Here is a 25,543-nt window from a genome sequence, read left to right on the forward strand (position 1 = left end):
ACACTGCTGGCCATTAAAATTGCTGCACCACTAAGATGACGTGCTACAGACGCGAAATTTAACCGACAGCGAGAAGATGCTGTCATATACAAATGATTAGGTTTTCAGAGCATTCACACAAGGTTGGCGCCGGTGGCGACACCTACAAAGTGCTGACATGAGGAAAGTTTCCAACTGATCTCTCATACATAAACAGCAGTTGACCGGCGTTGCCTGTTGAAACGTTGTTGTGATGCTTCGTGTAAGGAGCAGAAATGCGTACCATCATGTTTCCGACTTTGATAAAGGTCAGACTGTAGCCTATCGCGATTGCGGTTTATCGTATCGCGACATTGCTGCTCGCGTTGGTCGAGATCGAATGACTGTTAGCAGAATATGGAATTGGTGGATTCAGAAGGGTAATACCGAATGCCGTGCAGGATCCCAACGGCCTCGTACCACTAGCAGCCGAGATGACAGGCATCTTATGCGCATGGCTGTAACGGATCGTCCACCCACATCTCGATCCCTGAGTCAACAGATGGGGACGTTTGCAAGATAACAACCATCTACACTAACAGTTCGACGACATTTGCAGCAGCATGGACTATCAGCTCGGAGACCATGGCTGCGGTTACTATTGACGCTGCATCACAGACAGGAGCGCCTGCGATGGTGTACTCGACGACGAACCTGGGTGCACGAATGGCAAAACGTCATTATTTCGGATAAATCCAGGCTCTGTTTATAGCATCATTATGGTCGCTTCCGTGTTTCGCAACATCGCCGTGAACGCACATTGAAAGCGTGCATTCGTCATCGCCATACTGGCGTATCACCCGGCGTGATGGTATGGGGTGCCATTGGCTACACGTCTCGGTCCCCTCTTGTTCGCATTGACGGCACGTTGAACAGTGGACGTTACATTTCAGATGTGTTACGACCCGTGGCTCTACCCTTCATTCGATCCCTGCGAAACCCCACATTTCAGCAGGATAATGCACGACCGCATGTTGCAGGTCCTGTACGGGCCTTTCTGGATACAGAAAATGTTCGACCGCTGCCCTGGCCAGCACATTCTCCAGATCTCTCACCAATTGAAAACGTCTGGTCAATGATGGCTGCGCAACTGGCTCGTCACAATACTCCGATTACTACTCTTGATGAACTGTGGTATCGTGTTGAAGCTGCATGGGCAGCTGTACCTGTACACGACATTCGAGCTCTGTCTGACACAATGCTCAGGCGTCTCAAGGCCGTTATTACGCCCAGAGGTGGTTGTTCTGGGTACTGATTTCTCAGCATCTATGCACCCAAATTGCGTGAAAATGTAATCACATGTCAGTTCTAGTATAATATATTTGTCCAATGAATACCCGTTTATCATCTGCATTTCTTCTTGGTGGAGCAATTTTAATGGTCAGTAGTGTATAATCAGTGTTCTTTCTTTGAAGCAAACAAGCTTCTTCAACGCTATTTTTTGTAGCAGTGCACATAATCAGTGTTCTTTCTTTGAAGCTGAAGAGGTTAATTAATGTCTGTAACACTAGACTTATTTTTTCGTTATTCTTTCTGTAAGTCAGCGAGCTGAATGCGTCTAGGGGCCACTCCACCAGACCACCACCACATTATGATATGGCCCTGGTGCTTGGACTGGTGAAGATATCATCAAACCGCAGTCCTGTCAGGCATGCTTCGCCTGTATCAGGATGAGTCTCGGTGGTGCACAGGCAGCCACCATAACTGTCTCCGCCCCATTATCTCCACCACCGCCATCTCCATCTCCACTGCCACACCTGCGTCTTCACTCTTCCAGCTGTGGGCTGCAAATGGCTGACAGTCTTCCACCCATCCAGTCGTTAGGATGCCACTACCAACTGAATCAGGGCTGGAAGTCACCGACACATCTCATCCCCCCAATATGGCAGCCATCTCTGCAACCTGGATGATGCTTCTGGCCTGATGCATCATGTGAGGAGGTTCCAACTAACTGCCAGTGACTTGCAAGGATGATGCACCATGCTGAATACCTCCTATTAGTGGTGGACACTGTAATTTAACTGTGGCATCGCTTTGCTGACTCAAAGGGATTGAAGATGCATTTGAGGAGAGCATCTAGTTTTTACTCACATAAAGAACTCAAGTGGAGGATGAAGAGATCCAATTAGCTTTCTGAAAGCGTGCCTCTCTGTTCAGGAAACGGAACTTAGGTGCAGTTCTATACTGTGAGCTCACAGCAACCCTGAAACAGGACTGTGGCGTTGAAGAGAGAAACATTGTGTATATTTGAGCGGAAAATGGCATGGTAGAGTGGAGCACCTCAGCCACTAAGTCGTTTCATGAATTCATCTCGAGTGTTCTAGAGGCCAAGTTTTCCGAGATGGAAATTAAAGGGTCAAGTAAAACAAACATATGACTATTTCACTTCGATATACACTCACATGTACTTGTTTCCATAATTGGAGGGTCCAGCTACATCAAACTTCTGAAGGATATAGCAATCAAGCATGCATATATTAATGTCAAAAATTAAAATGATAGGTTTTGTTTTCCTGGCTTGGAAGAGAAATTATAAGACAAATCTACAGTGTACATCTCAATACGGTAGAGATACTGATGTTTCTATATTTTATGTCTTTGACGTAGTTGAGTTCTTTGTTAAGATCCACGACATACCTAAATTTGAGACTCGGAAAATTGGCTCATGTGTATGGTTATGGCCAGTAGAAAGAAAAATGCAGTCAGACGAGCAGAAAATACGGGATAAACATAAAGTCCATGGACACTTCATTTCTGCGATTTTATAGGTTAGTGTAGACTGCTGATGTTCCCTGAGGGTCATAGGCATCACTACATATGTATCAAAGACATGTACTGCCTACTTTCCTCCTAACTGAATAATCATAATGGTAGAATGTATTATTGCCTTAGTGTTTGAACGTGTTTTCCACAAGCGAGTCATTAGCATAGTATCTTGTAGATTGTTCTACCAAGAAACTGGATTGTTTTGAAATGCTCACTGAGCAAAATAAGTTCTTAGTGTTTAAGAATATCCGCCATCAGGAGCGATGTCCCTTTGTAACGTATGCTGAACTAAGTGAGGAAAATAAATTTCTAATGTTTAAGAGGGCCCATCATCATAATCGATGTCCCTTGGCAGTGTATGCTGAATTAAGTGCCTCCTCACTCCTGTGACTTGCTGCGAAGGCGACACTGAAGGCTTACACAGCACCTTCACATAAAATGCTCTAGTGTACCAGGTCTTAACCACCACAAATCATTTGTCAGGGACAATTCTGTGATTTGTCTGCTCGCTGAGGTCGAAAAACTTTCTTGGGAGGTCGATAAGCTTTACAGCAGCAGCACTCTCATGACTAAGTCGAAGGAGAGTAATGTTTAGTACGATGGTGTAGATGACTGTCGTATATTTGTGGGCTGCTGTTAAAAATAAAGGCGTAAAGTCCTCTCAAGGAATACTGCTGTCAAATGAGAAAGATCCGTGGTGCCACTCACAGTTCATGCAACTTTAAATATAAATTACTCTGTCACAAACACGCCTTTTTGACAATTAGAGCGGATTGGATGCTCACTTTTTTCTTGAGCAGTTGGCTGAATTCTGTATGAGGAATTATTATGACAGGTTCCGACCTAAGAGTCTAGAAAAATACATTGCATTCACCAAATAAATGACGCCAAGAATTATGCTCCATCTCCTATACTCACTAAGTTTTACTTAGACACCACTCCAGATACCTGTTGAAAATCTGCCTCAGGATGATATGGACATCACACCAAGCGCATATACCGATGACGCAAAGTTTCAACTTATGATAATGAAGGGGGTAGTCCTCCCTCCAGGGATTTCCATTTGAGTTCTGGAAGTATCTCCTAACACCTCCGTGTTGTTCAAACCTACCGATAACAAATCCGGCAGCCTGCCTCTAAATTACTTCAATGTCCTCCTTCAGACTGACCTGGTACGGATCCAAAACATTCGAGCAGTACTCAAGAACAGTGTCCTATTTGCGGCCTCTTTTATAGATGAACCACTCTTTCCTAAAATTCTCCCAATAAACTGAAGCTGACTATTCGCCTTCCCTACCACAGTTCTCACATGCTCGTTCCATTTCATGTCATTCAGTAACCTTACATCCACATGTTTTAACGTATTGACTGTGTCAATGAAGAAGCTAGAAATACTGTAACCGAACATTACAGGTTTGTTTTTCCTATTCATCCGCATTCACTGACATTTTTCCACATTTAGAGCGAGCTTCCATTTATGACACCAACTAGAAATTTTGTGTAAGTCATCTTGTACCTCCCTACAGTCACTCAACTTCGACACTTTACCATACTATCACACCATCATCAGCAAACAACTGCGGATTGTTGCCCACCCTGTATACCAAATCATTTATGTGTATAGGGAACAACAGCAGTCCTATCACACTTACCTGGGGCACTTCTGATGACGCCCTTGTATCTGACGAACACTTGCCGTCGAGGACAACATACTGGATTCTCTTATTTAAGAAGTTTTCGGATCACTCTCATGTCTGCGAACTTATTCCATATGTTCGTACCTTCATTAACAGCATGCAATGGGGTACTGTGTCAAATGCTTTCTGGAAATCTAGAAATATGGAATCTGCCTGTTGTCCTTCATCCATAGCTCACAGTATACAATGTGAGAAAAGGGCATGTATCGCATGCTTTCTAAAACGATGCGGATTCGTCGACGTAAGCTTCTCAATCTCATATTGTTTTAAAGTCAGTGTATGAAAAAATCTGTTACCACTAGGGACTATAAAATATCTAAGTTTACTATTCACGACACTGGATGCGGATGTTGATGATGATTTGAAGTGAGGGGTGGTCAACATCATGATCATCAGTGCCCTGGGGAAAAGTTAATATGCCAGTCTCCTAGGTGAGGACGCAGACTGTTCCACATTTGAGCTTTCAGTGCTCAGTTCAGGAGTTCAACGATACTTACCTTCAGATGGATGAATGGTGGATAGTGGAGTATTCCACACCGCTTCATCACAGTTTTGAAATATCCATTTAAACTCTCCACTGTGATATGTTTGAAGCAGTGATTCATTCCTATCTGCAGCTATCGTTCAAATACTTGTGCAACATCTCCACTACTTTTATTTATACCAGGATCGCCCAGGCGAATTTAGAGTACGTATCTTTCACCATCCACACATGAGTATTCCGTCATATCTATAACATCCTCTACCCCATAAGTCATCCAAACCTTTAATTATAGCTTGTCTATGGGGGTAGGTTTTTAATGTTGGTTTGTGTAGTTATCGAACTACTGACACCACACTCATTCGATGATATCTCCCTCTCTAAGGTAGGAAAATTATTGAAGCAACTTCATTCGAATGAGCTGTATTACCAGCGACAGCTGATGTCATAATCAGTTATACCTGGTCTATTAGCTCACTGCGATCATCATAATGTATACACTGGGGGAATCGGTTGTTCACTCTTTTATGCTGAATGTCAAACTCAAAGCAGGCTTAAATACGAACCCATCATAAATCCTATATTAGATGCACAACATAGCAGCAGTGAGGGTTTTTTAGTCTCCCAGCAGCTTTTTATGTACATCTGCAAATGTAATTTTCCACTATACATTTCCAGATCTATCGGTGAATAATTTATCATTTTTGAGGGTCTTAGGAAAATAATGTTAAGCAGACCATGCGTTCTTTGAAATTCCCTGTCTCTGATCTGTATTTTGTTATCTGTTGAAACTTGCAGGGTGCATTCTGGCGTCATATACTCTATTTATCCTTGCTTAGCTGTGACAATAAATGAAATCGTCAATAGCATCGCTGTCATTGTGTAATTTTGCCTGAGAGAGTCAGTAACTGAGCTCAGGGTTTCTACTAGGGTTCCCTCCCACTCCGAATGTCCTGCCAGCCCTGCGCCAGGCGAGACGTCCAAGGTTTTGCTTTTGCTTTTTACGTTTTGGAAAAAATCACTTAAAAAATCCGCGCAGTTGTTCTGTTTTTCTTTCCAACAATTGAATTTGAGCGTGTCCTTTCACTGTTAAGTTCATGTTTTCATAAAATAGCGTAAATCTTAATTTGTTTGATTTATAATCTTTTGCACTAGTCGCTTTTTTACGTGCAGTTTGTTGGCGTACGATAAAGTTACTTTCTGTTGTGGTTAAGATATTTTAAAGGATACTGCAGTTTAGTGAGTGTAAAGTTCTTCTTGCGTTACATCATACACCTGAAGCGCTAACCTGTAGGTCTAATTTTTGCTGCTCATAAGTAACGAAAATTGGTATTGCGTAAAGTGTGTTACGTGATTTAATTCTAGTCATGAGCGTGTAATCTGTGTTGCAATGCGTGGTAAGTGTGGATGGTACAGTAGGATAGTCAGAGAGGGAATGGTACGTGTACAGTGTGGGTTGGAATTTCACTGAGGTGATTGTGGTGGGGAACTGAACACAACGAAGCTCTCTCTTGGAAGTGTAGGCTTTGCGAAAGGGACAAGAGAATCGCTGGGCAAGAGGCAAAGATTTGTTCTCTTCAGGCTGAATTAGAGCAAGCAAAATTTGAACTAGATAGGCTGATGAGGTATAAAGATCTTGGGAACTGGGTAAAGGTAACAAGAAATGGGGGAAAGGAGAACAGCTCTTCAGCTTCATCTACGTTTGAGCTAAAAGTATTGAATAAACTTAACTTGTTACATGAAGTAGGAGGGAAAAAGCCTCATCCAGCTGTATGTCACACTGGGGTACAGCAGACTTCTAGCAAGAAACTCTATGCATGACAGTACCGAAAGGGAGCAGGAAGCAAAAAGTCCTGCTGCTAGATAGTAGGCGTCTGACGGGTGTGTGCCAGATGGTACACGACGAATTACGGGCAGAGTACCAGGTCGCAAGTATTGTGAATCCACATGCTAGGTGACAGCAGACGTTTTGCAAAGGATTTGGCAAAGAGGATCAGCTTATTATGTTTGGTGGAGCAGGGAACATCCTAACTACTAACAGTAATTACAGCATTACAGGTAACCTGGACGAAATAGGAGTAGCAACTACACAATCAAATGTTGGTTTTGTGGAGATCCTGCAGCACCATGACCAGCCCTGGATAAACACTGATGTGGGCTGTGGGAACACTGACTTGAGCAGGCTGCTGCTGACTGGAGAGAAATCTCATATGAGATTGCTACAATTGGGAGACGGGAATGTACTAGACATGTCCTAAACTGAACTGGAGAGGGAAAGATAGGTTGCTGAGTTTCCTGCAGATAATATATAGGGGGCCACCATCACACACAGGAAGATCGGTGTGGTTAGTAGGGTCAGAGGAACACCTTTTTTAAGTTGGAATCAGGATTCAATCACCCTATTTTTTTAAAGCTGTGAATAAAAAAAACACAAGAGCCCCAAAAGATGGTAAATAATCCATAGAAAAGTAAGGTTAGTACATTTCACCAAAATATTAGAGGACTGAGTAACGAGGCAGAAGAGCTTCTTGTCTATCTTTTCAGAGTCTCTAAATTTTTCTAACAGACATCCTGTTCCGTCTGAGAACCACATAACCACAAGGTTGGGTAAGTTACGTATAGAATATTACACTATTACAGCTTACTCATGCAGAACTAATGTGTGTGTTTCAATGTATCTAACACCTCCTATTCCCACAAGTTCAAAAACACTGAGACAAGTAGATATGGTAGTGATCAGCACATAGAAGCGTTTTCTTGTGAATTAATGATGAATTGTTACTGTTTATAGATCCGAACTGGAAATTCTGAATTATTTATGAGGAATCTGTATGCCTTACTGTTCTGTCAAACAGCTGCAAGCATGTAGATTTTCTAAAGGAATCTGATAAGAAAATGATGTGAAACCCTCATTTGTGTTCTACACTTTGGTATCAGTAGTTAACTTTCCAGCAACGGCTGTATAAAGACAGTAGGACCCCAACTGACAATGTTTTCTTTGATGATGCTTAAAGTAAGAAAATAACTTGTGAAAGGAAAAGAAAAAGGTATCCTTTGGCAAAAATTAATAGGGATCCTGCAGTACTCACACACTACAAAAACTACTCAAAATTTCTAAGAAACATTATTAAAAAACGAAGAAGATGCAAATAATTTTAGAACTCAGTATTTCCGACGACAGGCTTGAGGCTATATGGCATGTAGTGAAACGAGAAACAGGACAGCCAGCCATAAAACAAGACAATATCGCTGTTGAACTGAATGGGAGTGCTGTAAATGATGAGTCACAGGTAAAAAATGCATTTAAGCATCATTTCTTAAATATATTAGAGAGCACAGGGACAAACAGTTCAAGAGCAAAATCACATCATTATGTTGAAATTTAGCTTTCATAAAATTCAATCACATGAATGTATCACCAACTTCTCCTACTTTAATTAAGAAAATCATACATTCTACCAAAAATAAAAGCTCATCTGGTTAGGGTGGTGTTTCCAATAGAGTACTAAAAATCTGTTCCCATACAACAAGCCCAGTCTTATCTAAAATATGTACTGTATCAGTGACTAAAGACATTTTTCCAGAGGGATTGAAATACGCCACTATTAAACCCCTCTTTAAGGAGGATGATTTACAGATGTCAATCACTACCGACCCATTCCACTGCTGACATTATTTTCCAAAATTTTTGAGAAGCAATGTATGCTAAAATATTATCTCACCTTAGCAACAATAGTATTCTTATCAAATCAGAGTTTGGTTTTCAGAAGGTTACTCTATTGAGATGAGTTTTACACATTAACTCACCAGATATTATAAGCAAAAAATAGTAAAATAGCACCAGCTAGTATTTTCTGTCGCATATCAAAGGCGTTTGACTGTGCAATTCACAGTATTCTTCTAGATAAGCTGACGCTTTTTGGGATTAATGGCATAGCCAACCAATGGATAATGTAACATCTAACCAAAAGAAAGCAGGAAGACCTATTTATACAAGAGTTGTCACAGCGATACACAGTCGTAAAGGAACACACCAATCCAAATTGTAGAAACAAAATCAATGCTTGAAGTTTCCCATGACACTCATGCTGTAGCACTAGAAACTCTGGAACAAATTCACAATGAGTTTGATAGCGAGTAGATTCTGCAAGAAATAAAAATGTAGCTTAGCTATTATGTGCAACAGATTGAGTGTGGACGTTGTTGCTACGTTGGCAGCCAAAGGAATCCTTCAGTAGATAAATAAATTGGACTTCAGTGAGTCGTTAGCTTGTACGTCAGTTATAATCCAATACCTCATGACCATTTGTGACTCAGTCACAAGATGCGAGAAAATGTTTTCTGAACTGAAACTAATAAAAAATTATCTTTGCTCTTCAGCGAATCAAAACCGACTAAGAAATCTCTCCATGTTATCAATATTGCCAATATTGAAAGAAACAGATTTCAACGACGTTACTGAGAATTTCATTAAAATAAAGGCACAAACCATGTCGTACAGTGATGTCAATAAGACCACAAATTTCGACCGCCGCCACTGCCAAGCTGTTAATGCGACAGACCCCCCCCATACAGGTGCCCGGGTTGGATTACCGGTACTGCTGGGTATTTTTCTTTGACAGAACTACACCGGGGCGCAGACAACCTAGTGCTGCGAATTGAGGAGCTAACCGGTGCGAGGTCTGAATCCAATGATGAATCACTGAGGAAGACATGGCGGTCGGTCGGCTGAAGAGTGGTCTTCAAAGCCTAAACACGGAGTTAACTAAGTCTTTTTTAACTACTATCTAGTACTCAAGTTACGAAACTAAGCGATATTCTTACTGTATAAGTTTTGTTTCCAGGCTATAAAATAAGAGATAATTTTCTTATTATACTCTTTATTATTTCTTTGCATTCTGCCTCATGATTGCTGTGCTAACTGCTTATTCGTATTTTGAGTTTCTTACTTATACCTTCACATATGCGTACTACAGTTACGAGAGATTCAGTACATACATTAACAATTTTCGTAATTTTATCCTTCTTTTAATGTGTGTAAGGACGTTGATGCCCTATCCGTTGAGCACCCGTAAACTCCAAAAGAAACAAACACATGCACACACGAGTACACACATTACAAATATTTAATTTTTCATCAGCCGTTAGATCTACATCATTCACGTTTTAGAAAATGAGCACTACAAGTAGATTAATTTCTAAGCTGACGGGTGGCTTACTATAGTTACTCCACCACGGGCCTCCGACGGCCTTAGTCCGCCACTACAGCTTACGATGGACCCAGAGAGTCGGAAATGCATAGTTTAATTTAGCAAAAACGAAAAAATTCTGACTGAAGGTGTTTATATTCATACTTCCTGTGCACTGAATAAAGTCACAGCTGCAAACCATCGATATAATTAAAAATATATCTTCTCTGCACTGTAACGGCAGATCGCCGACTGTTAACTCCTAACAGGCAGAATACCCTTCGCCATTTTCTCTTAAGACACGGAACTTCCCGCTTACGTATCACAGCACATGCAGCGGTGCAGTGCAATTGCGCAACGATCGGAATTTATAAATTTCTTACACACATTCTGTAATTCGTACTGACGTATTACATACTTGCTCATCAATATTTTCACTCTGTATTGCCATATATTGTAATATCTGAATCTCCATAATTATGTAAAACATGTAATTAAAGACAATACATAAAGGAACGATTATGACAAGGTACATCAAGATCTCCCCAAAAACATTCTTGGTAGCGTAAAAACTATCTATGACATCTGGCAAATGTGTGATTTCCACCTGTTCTCACAAATATGGAAAACGGTTTGAGCTCATTTACATCCTCTCCAAATCGTACTACATGATATGTCCTCACTCACAAAAGGTGGGACAAAATTCGTTGACCTAAATAGTGGAAAGTGAAGTGCAGTTTCCACATAATATAGCCCTCCATCCTCATGCTGAAAAGGCTTTATGCTACTTCGTAATAGCGCGTTCAAGGCAAGCTGCCAGTCAGTAGTACTTAATTGCATGCTGGATAAGAGTCGTGTGAATCCATATTGTACGAGAGGTACTCACTCGGATAGCGGCAGTAGTTCAGCCATATCGTTATTTCAGCGAAGTTCAGTCCGTTCAGGCCGTTGCTTTGGTATCCGCCGTTAACGTGGTTGCAGAAACAATCGAGGACCGCGGTCCCATTTGCTGCCAGAAAAAGCAGCAACCTTGCAGCTACGTCCCCTGGATGCATTGTTCCAGCTGTCCAGACTGTGATGGAAACACTTGAAGAGCAGATCGCAGGCAGCGCAGGCTAAGTATAGCGATAAACGTAGCGGAAGTCTTTCCGCGGGGTGATTAAACCACAGGAAGAATGACGTTTCTCGTCCGGATCACAGCCATATTCCGGGTTTGCTGTGAGAGAGGCCTGCTGCCATCAGACACTGGCACACAATTTTTTTCGTTCCTTTTATACGTACATCTGCCATATGCTTTTAAGACGACAGGAAGTTCCACTAATACCGTTGGAGGCGATGACAAGAAATGTTGTTTTACTATTCCGACACAAAAATCACCCGGCCCTCCCATCTTCAGTACTGAATTCGAAACAGATAGATTGTAGATAGCTGTAGTTAGTAGAATTGAATTTTCTGTTCATAATGAGTGATGATAAAGCAATGACGTTGTAAATACACTGGTGATCTGAACATTGTGACAACTGTACGCCGCGAGATTGAATGCCGCCAGATGGTGTGTGAAGGCTGGTGCAGTAAGTGTAACGTAACGAGGTGGCAGCAGTTTGCAGAGAAAAAAACCGCAATTTCGGATTATCCGATGAGCGGACAAAGCCGCCCCAGTACCTACAGCAGCCTACATCCTTCTGACTCTGCTTATTCGTCTCTTGGTCTCCCTCTACGATTTTTACCCTCCACGCTGCCCTCCAATACTAAATTGCTGATCTCTCGATGTCTCAGAACATGTCCTACCAACCGATCCCTTCTTCTAGTCAAGTTGTGCCACAAGCTCCTCTTCTCCCCAATCCTATTCAATACCTCCTCATTAGTTATACGATCTACCCACCTAATCTTCGGCATTCTTCTGCAGCACCACATTTCGAAAGCTTCTATTCTCTTCTTGTCCAAACTAGTTATCGTCCATGTTTTACTTCCATACATGGCTATGCTCCACACAAATACTTTCCGAAACGACTTCCTGACACTTAAATCAATACTCGATGTTAACAAATTTCTCTTCTTCAGAAACGCTTTCCTTGCCATTGCCAGTCTCCATTTGATATCCTCTCTACTTCTGCCATCATCAGTTATTTTGCTCCCCAAATAGCAAAACTCCTTTACTACTTTAAGTGTCTCATTTCCTAATCTAATTCCCTCAGCATCACCCGAATTAATTCGACTACATTCCATTATGCTCGTTTTGCTTTTGTTGATGTTAATCTTATAGCCTCCTTTCAAGACACTGTCCATTCCGTTCAACTGCTCTTCCAAGTCTTTTGCTGTCTCTGACAGAATTACAATGTCATCTGCGAACCTCAAAGTTTTTATTTCTTCTCCATGGATTTTAATACCTACTCCGAACATTTCTTTTGTTTCCTTTATTACTTGCTCAATATACAGATTGAATAACATCGGGGATAGGCTACAACCCTGTCTCACTCCCTTCCCAACCACTGCTTCCCTTTCATACCCCTCGACTCATATGACTGCCATCTGCTTTCTTCCAGATACGAACGCACCCCCCCTCCCCCCAAAGGAGCGGGCATCACTCTTCCAGCACTGCCCTCCCCTCACCTTCCCCTCCTTGCCAACCCCGAAATATTCAGGTGGAGGGAGATTTTGAACGAACCGAGCTGCTGTGGGAAGAGACTACGGCGTAGACTCTTTATACACTGAAGAGCCAAACAATCACGTACACCTACTTAACAGGTGTAGGGCTTCCGCGAGCACACAGAAGTGCCAAACATAACGCGGCATGGACTCAGCTAATATCTGTAGTACTGCTGGAGGAAATTGACACCGTGAATCCTGCAGGTCTGTCCATAAATTCGTAAGAGTATGAGGGCGTGGAGGCCTTTTCTCAGCAACAAATTGAAAGGCATCCCAGAAATGCTCAATAATGTTCATGTCTGGGTGGTTTGGTGGCCAGCGGGAGTGTATAAACTCGGAAGAGTGTTCCTGAAGCCGCTCTGTAGCAATTCTGGACGTGTCGGATATCGCATTGTCCTGCTGTAATTGCCCAAGTCCGTCGGAACGCACAATGGACACGAACAGATGCTCATGATCAGACAGGACGCTTACACGTAACCTGTCAGAGACGTATCTAGACGTATCAGGTGTCCAATGGCACTCCAACAGCACATGCCCCGCATAATTACAGAGCCTCCACCAACTTTAACGGTCCCCTGCTGACATGCACGGTCCATGGATTCATGAGGTTACCTCCGTACCCGTTCTCGTCCAGTCGCTCGATACAATTTGGAACGAGATTCGTCCGACCAGGCAACATGTTTCCAGTCATCAACAGTCCAATGCCGATGTTGACAGGTCCAGGCGAGGCGTAAATGTTTGTGTCGTGCAGTCATCAAGCGTACATGAATGGGCCTTCGGCTTCGAAAGAATCGACGATGCTTCATTGAATGGTTCGCACGCTAAAACTTCTTGATGGCCTAACACTGAAACCTGCAGCAATCTGCAGAAGGGTTGCACTTCTGTCAAGTTGAACTATTCTCTTCAGTCGTCGTTGGTCCCATTCTTAGAGCACCTTTTTCCGGCCGCATCGATGTCGAAGATTTGATGTTTTACCGGATGCCTGATATTCACGGTACACTCGTGAAATGGTCGTATGGGAAAATCGCCTCTTCATCACTATCTCGGAGATACTGTGCCCGTGCGCAGACTATAGCACTACGTTCAAACTCCCTTAAATCTTGATAACCTGCTACTGTAGCAGCAGTCACCGTCTAATAACTGCGCCAGACACTTCTTGTCTTACATAGACGTTGCCGACAGCAGCGGCGTATTGTGCCTGTTTACATATATTTGTACACTCGTGGAAATTGAAATAAGAACACCGTGAATTCATTGTCCCAGGAAGGGGAAACTTTATTGACACATTCCTGGCGTCAGATACATCACATGATCACACTGACAGAACCACAGGCACATAGACACAGGCAACAGAGCATGCACAATGTCGGCACTAGTACAGTGTATATCCACCTTTCGCACCAATGCAGGCTGCTATTCTCCCATGCAGACGATCGTAGAGATGCTGGATGTAGTCTTGTGGAACTGCTTGCCATGCCATTTCCACCTGGCGCTCACCTGCACGGCGCCAAACACGCATACGACCATCATTGGCACCAAGGCAGAAGCGACTCTCACCGCTGAAGACGACACGTCTCCATTCGTCCCTCCATTCACGCCTGTCGCGACACCACTGGAGGCGGGCTGCACGATGTTGGGGCGTGAGCGGAAGACGGCCTAACGGTGTGCGGGACCGTAGCCCAGCTTCATGGAGACGATTGCGAATGGTCCTCGCCGATACCCCAGGAGCAACAGTGTCTCTAATTTGCTGGGAAGTGGCGGTGCGGTACCTTACGGTACTGCGTAGGATCCTACGGTCTTGGCGTGCATCAGTGGGTCGCTGCGGTCCGGTCCCAGGTCGACGGGCACGTGCACCTTCCGCCGACCACTGGCGACAACATCGATGTACTGTGGAGACCTCACGCCCCACGTGTGGAGCAATTCGGCGGTACGTTCACCCGGCCTCCCGCATGCCCACTATACGCCCTCGCTCAAAGTCCGTCAACTGCACATACGGTTCACGTCCACGCTGTCGCGGCATGCTACCATTGTTAAAGACTGCGATGGATCTCCGTATGCCACAGCAAACTGGCTGACACTGACGGCGGCGGTGCACAAATGCTGCGCAGTTAGCGCTATTCGACGGCCAACACCGCGGTTCCTGGTGTGTCCGCTGTGCCGTGCGTGTGATCATTGCTTGTACAGCCCTCTCGCAGTGTCCGGAGCAAGTATGGTGGGTCTGACACACCGGTGTCAATGTGTTCTTTTTTCCATTTCCAGGAGTGTATTTGAATAAGCTAGACGGTACCAGTGTCTTTGGGGGTTCAATGTATGTGCAAAAGACCTAAAAGAAAGCTTACTACGTAAGCAACAGGAGCGGCCGACAGCGACGGATGTCTCTGAATACGCGACACACGAGCGGCGAGCACCAGCATTGGACGATACTGTCGGGTTTCCTGCGTGTGAGCGGCCGTCTCCCGCTACGAGATGGCTGCTGGAGCCGACCAGCTGCTCCTGTAAGACTGTGCCGCTGAACAGCCGAACATTGTAGCTCGAGAGTTAGGCGGTAAAATTAGATTTTCTTAGGAAAATAAAGATATGAAGGCGGGCTGTGCGTGAAATTCACGAAGGGAGTAATCTTCATGGAGACTCTGATAATTTACGTTCTGGCGTAACGAGAAACGCCGGCACGACGAAGAAGAACAGAAGAGCTGAGAGGGCTGTGAGACGACGTCAGCCGATAGTACACTGACGGACCCCTCTCTAGGACGACGCCGTGGCAGGAGCGGCCTCTACACGAATATGAAGGGCTTCTTACAATAGTGGTACAAGTCCCTTACCTCCACTTTTCTGCCTATAATGATTCTGAAATTAATGATTCAAACAAACAGAAAGAAAGGTTCATCTCTAGCAAGAAGCCACATGCTCCAATATTTCTGGTATCTCAACTGCAGATTTTACAGCGCTCATTTAACTTTAGGACTCTGTATCTCAAAATGAATAAAAATGGACTTGTACCACTATTGAAATAAGCCCTTCATATAAACGCCGCGTCGCCTAACCTTGCACGGAGTGGAAGAGGAGCCGTCATACAAATGCTACAGCTATGAACTCTATGTTTTGCTTGCATTGAAATTGTATACACCGAACGACACTGATTATTTGCATGTCACCGTCGCTTGCGACACATCTTTGTGAATACGCGAATTTAAATATTGTCAATTTAACTTAACTGTATTAAACTCCATTGTATTGTATTGTATTGTATTGTATGTTAACCGGGGACCTAGAAACGATGGAGAGGCTCCGTCCCCGCCGCAGCCGCAGTGGTCCACAACCCCACGACAACTACCGCAGTGCACTTCACCCCCCCGCCGCCCCACACCGAACCCAGGGTTATTGTGCGGTTCAGCCACCGGTGGACCCCCCAGGGAACGTCTCACACCAGACGAGTGTAACCCCTATGTTTGCGTGGTAGAGTAATGGTGGTGTACGAGTACGTGGAGAACTTTTTTGTGCAGCAACCTCCGACATAGTGTAGCTAAGGCGGAATAAGGGGAACCAGCCCCCATTCGCAGAGGCAGAAAACCGCTTAAAAACCATCCACAGACTGGCCGGTTCACCTGACCTCGACACAAATCCGCCGGGCGGATTGGTGCCGGAGACCAGGCGCTCCTTCCCGCCCAGATAAATAAACTCCAGCGATCTGAGAAGACAGCTTCCTAGACACCCTATATTAGACGAGTGGGCAGGATACTACAATTTGTATCACCAACTACGAAGATCACCAGACAAATTTTCCAGCTATACATGAATCAGCAGAAAGGTATTAGACTGTCTATTAATAAATTAAAGACGAATGTTTCTAATATAAGAAATAACGACTAAAACAGCCGATAAGTTCGTAAGAATGACTGACTTCGTACCTGAACGATCTTTCCTCCACAGAGCAGGTGGTTGTTGGTAAGCTAAGGGCTGTTTACAGACTAAAGCTAAGGCGGGCAAGAATTTCTCTTTGTCCAGTAAGTGAGTCACATTTAATTCAGCAATATCTCCTTCTGTATCACATTTCCACATACTAATCCCTGTGCATAATTCTTCAGTGAAATTATCTAAAAGACCGCGGTTAAATTTTTCGTTGTTTTCAATTATTCTTTTCCTATCTAGGTCGCTTTGGGATTTCATTACCTTTAGGTGCAAGCAGGAAATCTCAAAAGATGCCCTGTATGCTTCTGAAAACCGTCGTTGCAAGAACCGAACTAGGGAATCCAAATAAGGAATGATGAGAGATTTTCTATAGTACTCAGCGACGAAACAGCTGGACGATTCGAGCGATGTATTTCCCGTGCAACAACTCGCGGTAGTCGAATACCAGCGACGTCTGTTCCAAGTGCAGTATAGTTGCTTTCAGCACTTTTCATGACCATTTGAAATTCGGTTTCCGCATTTTCTCTGTCATCCATTAACATTTTTTTACAATGTTCCGAAACTTCTAACAAGTTTGTGTTTACTGATTGTAGGATACTGGTGACAGATTCTAGTTTGGCTGAATATTTTGCCATGACTTTTAACCTAACAATAAACGTTTGAAGTAAGTACGCAGTAAAGTTGTCAGGCTTTTTGCTTAGTTTCACGCTCTCCTTCTTTATGTAAAATTGTTAATGCTTCAACAATTTCTGAAAACTTTCCATTAAATTTCCTAATAGAGTTAAACTTCTCAGACCAACGAGTGTCACAAAGTTTTTGAAGGTTCCCAACTAGAAGTTTCCTTTGCATGCTGCCCTAGAAGAAAGAAATTTCTTCTTTGATAGTACCAATGGCATTTCTAACGTCTGCTAAGGAGTTCAAATCATTCACGATTAAATCAAGTCTATACCTAGCACAATGACAGCAGTGAGCCTTGGGATATTTCTCAGCTAGTGTCTTCTGTACTCCGCCAGTTTTACCGGCCCTCGTACTGCACCTGTCATAGTCTTGTCCCACCATTTTATCTAGACTTAAACCCCAAGAAGATGAAGTATTTATTATAGTGTATGAAACATATTTTGCATCTAGTCTTGCTAATGGTGTAAATCTAAGGAAGTCTTCTCTGACATTAGTTGCAGGGTCAAACTAACGTGCAGAAAGAGGTTGCTATTCTGTGGCTGCAATATCCATTGTATCGTCTGCCAAGATTGAAAATGATTCACTGTTACGATTGTGGTAACCAAATCATTTCTTAGTGCACTGACATATGCATCAATTAAATCATTTTGGGTTCTTTGAGAAACATAGGTAGCATTTTTAGGAGCACTCTCGAAATGTTTCCGCAATGTTTCGTAGCCTCAGTGTACTGTAAATTGTAGTAAATCATCAAATACAGCATATGAATTTGTTTTTCCTGTTAAAGACAAGTTATGTAATGCACAACACAACATTCAAGAAACAATTGATTTTTAATTTTGTGCGATTAGTATGTACTAATTTCGCAAGATTTTCGTTGATGAGTTCTTCCATATTTTTAGTTTTGTTTGTCAGAACATTAACAAAATTAGTAGACTTTTCTGTTGCATCTTTATGCCATTCGGAATTCATGTGCGTGTTTGTATACTCACGAAAGTATTTGAAATAAATGAATGGGCGCCTTATTAATGCGCCATGACGACTACCACGCGTTATGTGTGGGCGGAAAAGCACGTAAAACTTACAGAGGGCAGCCTAAGCCGCTTTAGAATAGGCCAGCTAGGGATATAATGACAGCCAGTCTGTCGTGTTCTTTTTGTGCCGTCTACGTCATTCTTAAAATTATAATTCTTCTCGAGTTGCCATGGATTCAATAAAATCTTACAGTATAGGCAATCGTCAGTATCCTTTTCCTCATTGTAATTTCCGTTATCGGGAATACAGACCACGTTACTACTAGCCCTTTCCATCAACGCACTTGAAATAAGCGCAGACATTCACTCCGTTTCTATTTTCCCCATCCGTACTATTAGTGGAATTTTTAATAGCGATGGTTACGTTTGACTCAGCGTTTTTCTGCGATACCTCAACATAGACTATCTTTTTCGACTCCTTCACTTTCATTTGTAGTTTACGTTCGCTTATAAAGTATATCGGTCAGTTTGCCACTGTATTCACTGCACTTTTAAACTTCACAGTGACAAAAGTCTATGAAAACCGCAGTCATGCACCCCTGTGCACTTACGAGTCAACACTGAATTTACCTACCTCTCACACGATGCGATGCAGAGCCGAGCTGAATGGTGACTGGAGAACAGAAACTGTAATCGTATCACAGTGGGGTGAGGCAGCGAGGCGTTTCGATTCAACAGTGAAACAGCTCAGTGCCGCATGTAGAAGGTATAGAAGTCTAATGTTTTTTGTTAGTGAAGACCATTTTTGCAGTTCCTGAACTCCCCTCCCAGTGCACTGTAAGTGTTCTCTGATGAGGGCTTGACATTACATGTGCGGAATGGGAGGGACATCCGTCATGTTGGTACCACACTGATTGCCTCATGTACAGTGGGATGTCTTTCGGTAACAGCGGCAGCAGCATATACACTGAAGCTTCAAAGAAACTGGTACAGTCTTGCATATTCAATACAGAGATGTGTAAAGAGGAAGAATACGGCGCTGCGGTCGGAAACGCCTATATAAGACAAGTGTCTGGCGCAGTTGTTACATCGGTTACTGTTGTTACAATGGCAGGTTATGGTCATTTAAGTGAGTCTGAACGTGGTGGCATAGTCGGCGCATGGGCTATGGGACACAGAGTCTCCGAGGTAACGATGAAGTGGGGATTCTCCCGTACGATCATTTCACGAGTCTACCGTGAATATCAGGAATCAGGGAAAAGATCAAATATCCGACATCGCTGCGGCTGCAAAAAGATCATAAGAACTGGACCTACGACACTGAAGAGTATCGTTCAACGTGACAGAAGTGCGACTCTTCCGCAAATTTCTCCAGATTTCAAAACTGGGCCATCAACAAATGTGAGCGTGCAAACCATTCAACGAAACATCATCGATTTGGGCATTCGGAACCGAACACCAACTCGTGTACCGTTGATGACTGCACGACACAAAGCTTTGCGCCTCGTCTGGGCCTGTCAACATTGGACTGTTGATGACTGGAAACATGTTGCCTGCTCGGGCGAGTCTGTTTTCAAATTGTATCCAGAGGATGGACGTATACGGGTATGGAGAGAACCTCCTGAACCCATTGACCCTAAATGTTAGCAAGGGACTGTTCAAGCTGGTGAAGGCTCTGTAATGGTGTTGGGGGTGTGCAGCTGGAGAGATATGGGACCCCCGATACATCTAGATAACACTGACAGGTGATACGCCCGTAAGCAACCTGTCCGATCACCTTCATCCATTCATGCCCATTCTGTATTCAGACAGACTTGGGGAATTCCAGCACGACAACGTGGCATCACATTCGGACAGAATTGCTACACAGTGGCTCCAGGAACCCTCTTCTGAGCTTAAGCTCTTCCACTGGCCACCATATTCCTCAGACATGAACATTAATGAGTATATCTGGGATGCCTTGCAACGTGCTGTTCAGAAGAGATCTCCACCCCTCGTTCTCTTACGGATTTATGGACAGCCCTGCAAGATGTGTCAGTACCCTCCAGCACTATTTGAGATATTAGTCGAGTCCATGCCACGTCGTGTTGCGGCACTTCTGCGTGCTCTCGGGAACCCTACACGGTATTAGGCTGGTGTACCAGTTTCTTTGGCTCTTCCGTGTAGAAATCTCCGCTTATGTGAGCAGATTGTCTGAGTGTCTCCTCGTCGTGCCCTGTCCGTGAGGAAAATTATGTCTTCCAATCTCAGTCTTGGTCGAGTAGGGCAATCGACGTGGTTCCTACTTAAGGGGTTTGTGAAGCGATAAATTAAGAAACTGAGGAGGTGGGCAGGGATACAACACACGATGAAATACCTTATGACTAAATTGTTCATATATTAAAACAAAGAACCATAAAACCGCCGTGAACAGCCTTCTAAAAAGTACCATTGAGGCCAAAGATTCACTGCAGAGAACCATAAGCAAATCATTGACACCTAAAACGAAACAGGCGTTATTAATAAATTACTAACAGGAAGGTGGACAATGTTCTGTCACTCTAGAATCTAAGAGGTATAGCAAAAAAAAAAAAAAAAAAAGTTGTGGGCAGAACTTGTGCAGTACGCAATTCTGCTCCTAGGCATGTAAAGCGCAACTCATTGGCAGTTCAGTACCACCTGTGTTGTCGACCTTTCTTGTTCTGTTCATCGACAGTCATTGTTTTGCTAGCGCTTTTTTATTCTTGTTTCGTTTTCTTGACGGTAAGTTTAAGTGAACACCGTGCACCTGTGAAATTTTTTTCCTACTCGGTAAAAAAAACTGCTGAAACTATTTTAATGTTTACCAAGATGATGCTACAGAAAAAACTCAAGTGTACGAGTGGTTTGCTCGGAATAAAAATGGCGACATGTCGATTGATGACAAAGATCGTTCTGCATGTCCTTCAATTGCCCGAATCGACGAAAATACTGAAAACATTCGGGAGCTTGTGCTCATAGACCGTTGACAGACAACTGATCAACTGTCAGCGAATTCTAACGGAAGACTTGGGAATGAAAAGGGTTGCTGTCAAGTTTATTCCTGACAGTCAAAAGGAACGTCTTGCTTTGTAACAACAACTTGAAACTGATCCAAATATTCTATCAAACGGCATTACTGGTGATGAATCGTGGTGGTTACGACTTAGAAACGAGTTAACACTCAAACCGATGGGAAGACGTCATCGTCATCCCGTTCAAAAAATGTCGGAGAGCAAAAACTAACATAAATACAATGCTGAATTGTTTTTTTTTTTTTTTTTTTCCCTGTCAAGGGTGTAGTTCATTCAGAGTTTGTTTCCCAGGTTAGACCGTCAATCAAACCTGTTATTTGGAAGTTTTAAGGTTGCGCAACAGTGTTCGGCAAAAAAGACCCTATTGTGGCAGGCAAGAGACTAGTTCTTATACCACGACAACGCAGCTCCACTCACAACAATCTCTGTCAGACAGCTTTTGGCTAAGAATGGCATGGTTCCGCTGCCTCACGCAGCTTACTCGCATGACCTGGCTCCGTGCGACTTTTTCTTATATCCGCGAATGAAAATGAGCGTGAAAGGACACTGATTTGACAACATTCAGGAAGTCAAGAAAAAAGAGCGAGGAGGTTTCACCCATTTCCAAAGACGACTACAAAAAATGTTTTGAACAATGAAAACACCAGTTGGACAAATGTATTAGTTATGGAGTAGCTTATTTTGAACGGGCCAAGTTTGTTTTGTGAACAATTTAGTTTCCCCCTCGTATATTTAACCTCTACAGTACATATAATGTTGAGAAAAAGCTTCCTGTAAAAACCAGAGTATTCTGCGACGCTCAAAGGGTTCTAGTGGCGACGTCTGCTCACCACGCAGCGATTTTGAAGGTGCAGCAAGCTGCAGGCGACCACGACTTTCCTAAACAATGCTTGCACCGCGTTGAATTGGCGGTGCTTTGTTGCAACGATCGTTATGCATCTCTGTCAAAGACAATGAACGGCAAATCTGTAAGAGGACGCCTAGGCGGCAAGAGCCTGGACCCGAATTCGATAATCGCTGGCGCCTTCCGAACGTATCGGAGTTATGTGGCCTGGGCGTAGTTGGTGCACAGTAAGGTTCTCACTTGAGAAAAAATCTGCTGGGACAAGTAGAGGAAACAAAGCTGTCGTTCCTCACAGGTTTCCCATCCTCTCCAGGCGCCGACCAGCCCGAGGGACGACGTTTTCGTTTTTGAAGTAGGAGCCGTTCACATTGTCAACCTAATTAACGCTCGTCGCCGTTTCGCAGACTGTTAAATTCTCTCAGTATAGTCGTATCATAGATCAGATACCGAAACACTGTATTGAAGTATGTAAGGAATCTGACTACGATAGTCTCTTTACGCTCTGATTTTTTTCATTTTTGGGAAAAATCTGAATGTAAAGTTATTAACACATCGAAATAAAATTAAGAAATGAAGTACACCAGTGTTAGCTGTAATTAGGGGACCAACCCTCTGTAGCAGCATATATCCGATTTTAATTAATTGAGGCCTCTTCCTTTGTTATTTGACCTCTCGGCATATGTCGAGCCTGACCAGAGTTACGGAGTCGCAATATCAACACCAAGTCTCTGAAATAGTGCCATACACAATGGGGGAGTTTCTTAACTTATCAGCTGTAACGAGGCACACCATTAAAAAAAGAGGCAAAAAGTGTGACCTTTAAAAGTGGGAAAAAGGATCTTGTGCTTTCCGAGAACTCGGTGAACTCACATGGAGGTATGAAACACGTGGAAGATTAACTTGACGACCAAGGAAAGTTGTAATAAACTCGTGAAAATCCCGTTACATTCAGCGTAACACAATCACCAGTATTTGAGTACCAGACAACAAATTTCATGCGCAACAATAATTCAACAGACCGTCGGTCTTTGACTAAGCATGTAAAATCTTTAAGCTTGAAGATGCGATGTGGTGATTTTCTTTTGTCTATTATATCCGACAGTAATGTAAACATTTGATACATTAAATCAATTGTAAGGAAATCAGATGTCTAAAGCTGTTCTACAGAAGGGACTTCGACTGTTTAAAGAAGTCGGCCGTTGTAGCCGAGCGGTTTGAGTCGCTTCAGTCCGGAACCGCGCTGCTGCTACGGTCGCAGTTTCGAATCCTGTCTCGGGCATGGATGAGTGTGATGTCCTTAGGTTAGTCAGGTTTAAGTAGTTCTAAGTCTAGGGGACTGATGACCTCAGATGTTAAGTCCCATAGTACTCAAAGCCATTTGAATCATTTTATGTTTAAAGAACCGTGGTTTGCTGTAAGCGTATTCGCTTACAACAAATAACAACCAGATACACAGTCGGAAAACAAATGCAATACCAAAAAATAATTGATGTAAAACAATGAAATTTCTGCAATTAATGTGTCTAGATAACACATTTAAGTGATTAGCATTCTTCTTGTGCTGTTTACCCAGTAATGGATGTTGGCGACCGTAACTTGTATCTATCAGTATGTAATAGCTGCTCTATACTTCGTAGTCCAGTCCACTGCTTTATATTGTCCAACCAGGATGTTCTTCTACGCCCATGTCTTCCTTTTTCCTTCAATCTTTCCTTCTATTATTAACTGCAGAAGCTTATGTTTGGTTTTCCGTAATGTATATCGTAGGCATGCAGTTTTTCTTCTTTTAAGCTCTGCCAACATTTCTCGCTGCTTGTTCATTCATTCCAGTAATTCGGTGTTGGTTATTCTCGCAGTCCACGGTGTTTTAAGCATTCTGTAATAAATCCACATTTCAAAGGCCTCTAACTTCTTCGTTGTTGTCATATTTAGTGTCCATTGTTCAGAGCCATATAGAAGCACGGAGCAGGTGTAGCATTTTACAAATTGGACTACGTCTGTACTTCTAAGAATATTCTTAAATTTTATGAACGCGTTTCTGGAGTTCTCTAAGCGACATTTCATTTCCAAGTCTGTTCGCTAGTCTTCACAAAGCCAGGTTCCGAGGTGTTTAAACTTGTTGATTCTTTGTAGTACAGACTCTTGAAATCGTAGATTTGCATCTTTAAATGAGTCGAGTTCTAGTGTGACAACCATAAAATTAATCTTTTGATGTTAATATTCAGACCTAGAGTACTGCTGTAATCTCCTACTATGTTGACGAGTTGTTGAAGGTCATCTAAATTATCAACTATCAATACCGCGTCATCAGCATAGCGAATGTTGTTGGTGTACACCCTGTTAACCTTTATGCCTTTTTCTCATCGTCAAGTGCCTCGTGAAACACACTCTCAGAGTGTAAGTTAAGTAACAGGGATGGCAGTATACATCCTTGTCAGACTCCTCTACATATATTAAACAAATCTGTGACCTCATTATCAAATTCAACCTGCGCTGTCTGATTCCAATATAAATTCTCTATACAGAGAATATTTTTCTCATCTATATCAATTCTTTGATAGTTTATGATTTTGTACTCTGTCGAATGCTTTTTCGTATACAACAAAACAGAGACCTGTATTTTTACCCAGATCTTAGCAGTTTTACACTAGAACTTGTAGTGCGACTAATGCTTCACTTGTACCTAAATCGTTCCTAAATCCAAACTGTGTCTCACTAATGAACGTCTCATATTTTTCGTATAACCTTTTATGGATGACTCTCAGAAATATTTTCAGAGAATGGCTCATAAGACTAATAAGTCTGTGATCTTCACATCTTCTCGCATACCTCTTCTTTGGTAAGAGAATGAGAGTTAATAATAGCCATTCGGCAGTGTGATGAGCAGTGTCGTAAATTTTGTTAAACAGTTTGTGTAAGATTTTGATACCTTCTACATCAAGGAGTTTAATAAGTTTGATTGGAATTTCATCTGGCCCTGTGTATTTATTGGTTTTTGAGTTTTTGATGGTTTTTCGCAATTTCTTCTTTCGTGATTAGAGGTCCTGTTAAATTGTTCCTAGAAGTCTCAACATTTGGTGTATCATATCAAAAGAGGTTCTTAATGTAGTCTTCCCATATCTCTTTCTTCTCAAAGGTATGTAAAACTATTTTATTATTTTTGTTGGTAAATAAGGAGACGTTTTTTCATCTATATATCCCAGCACTTTCTTTTAACTTTTTATGTACGTTAAAATCATCATGTGAAGCTTGCAAGCTTTCAATATCTTCACATTCATATTGTAGCCATTCATTTTTTGCTGCTTCCATCTTTGA

The 25,543-nt window shown here is 42.7% G+C and overlaps 1 protein-coding gene across 1 annotated transcript in view; it reads right to left on the bottom strand.

Annotated features, from left to right (window-relative positions):
* The window catches only part of LOC126272358 (uncharacterized), a 113,345-nt gene extending 102,089 nt beyond the window's left edge, over positions 1 to 11,256 (bottom strand). Inside the window, exon 1 of the mRNA XM_049975169.1 lies at positions 11,038 to 11,256. Within this exon, the coding sequence (XP_049831126.1) occupies positions 11,038 to 11,206 (169 nt within the window). The 5' untranslated portion in view covers positions 11,207 to 11,256. The remainder of the gene's footprint in view (positions 1 to 11,037) is intronic.
* Positions 11,257 to 25,543: the final 14,287 nt, after the last annotated feature.

Source organism: Schistocerca gregaria, chromosome 5, assembly GCF_023897955.1.
Source record: "Schistocerca gregaria isolate iqSchGreg1 chromosome 5, iqSchGreg1.2, whole genome shotgun sequence".
Classification (NCBI taxonomy): Eukaryota; Metazoa; Arthropoda; class Insecta; order Orthoptera; family Acrididae; genus Schistocerca; species Schistocerca gregaria.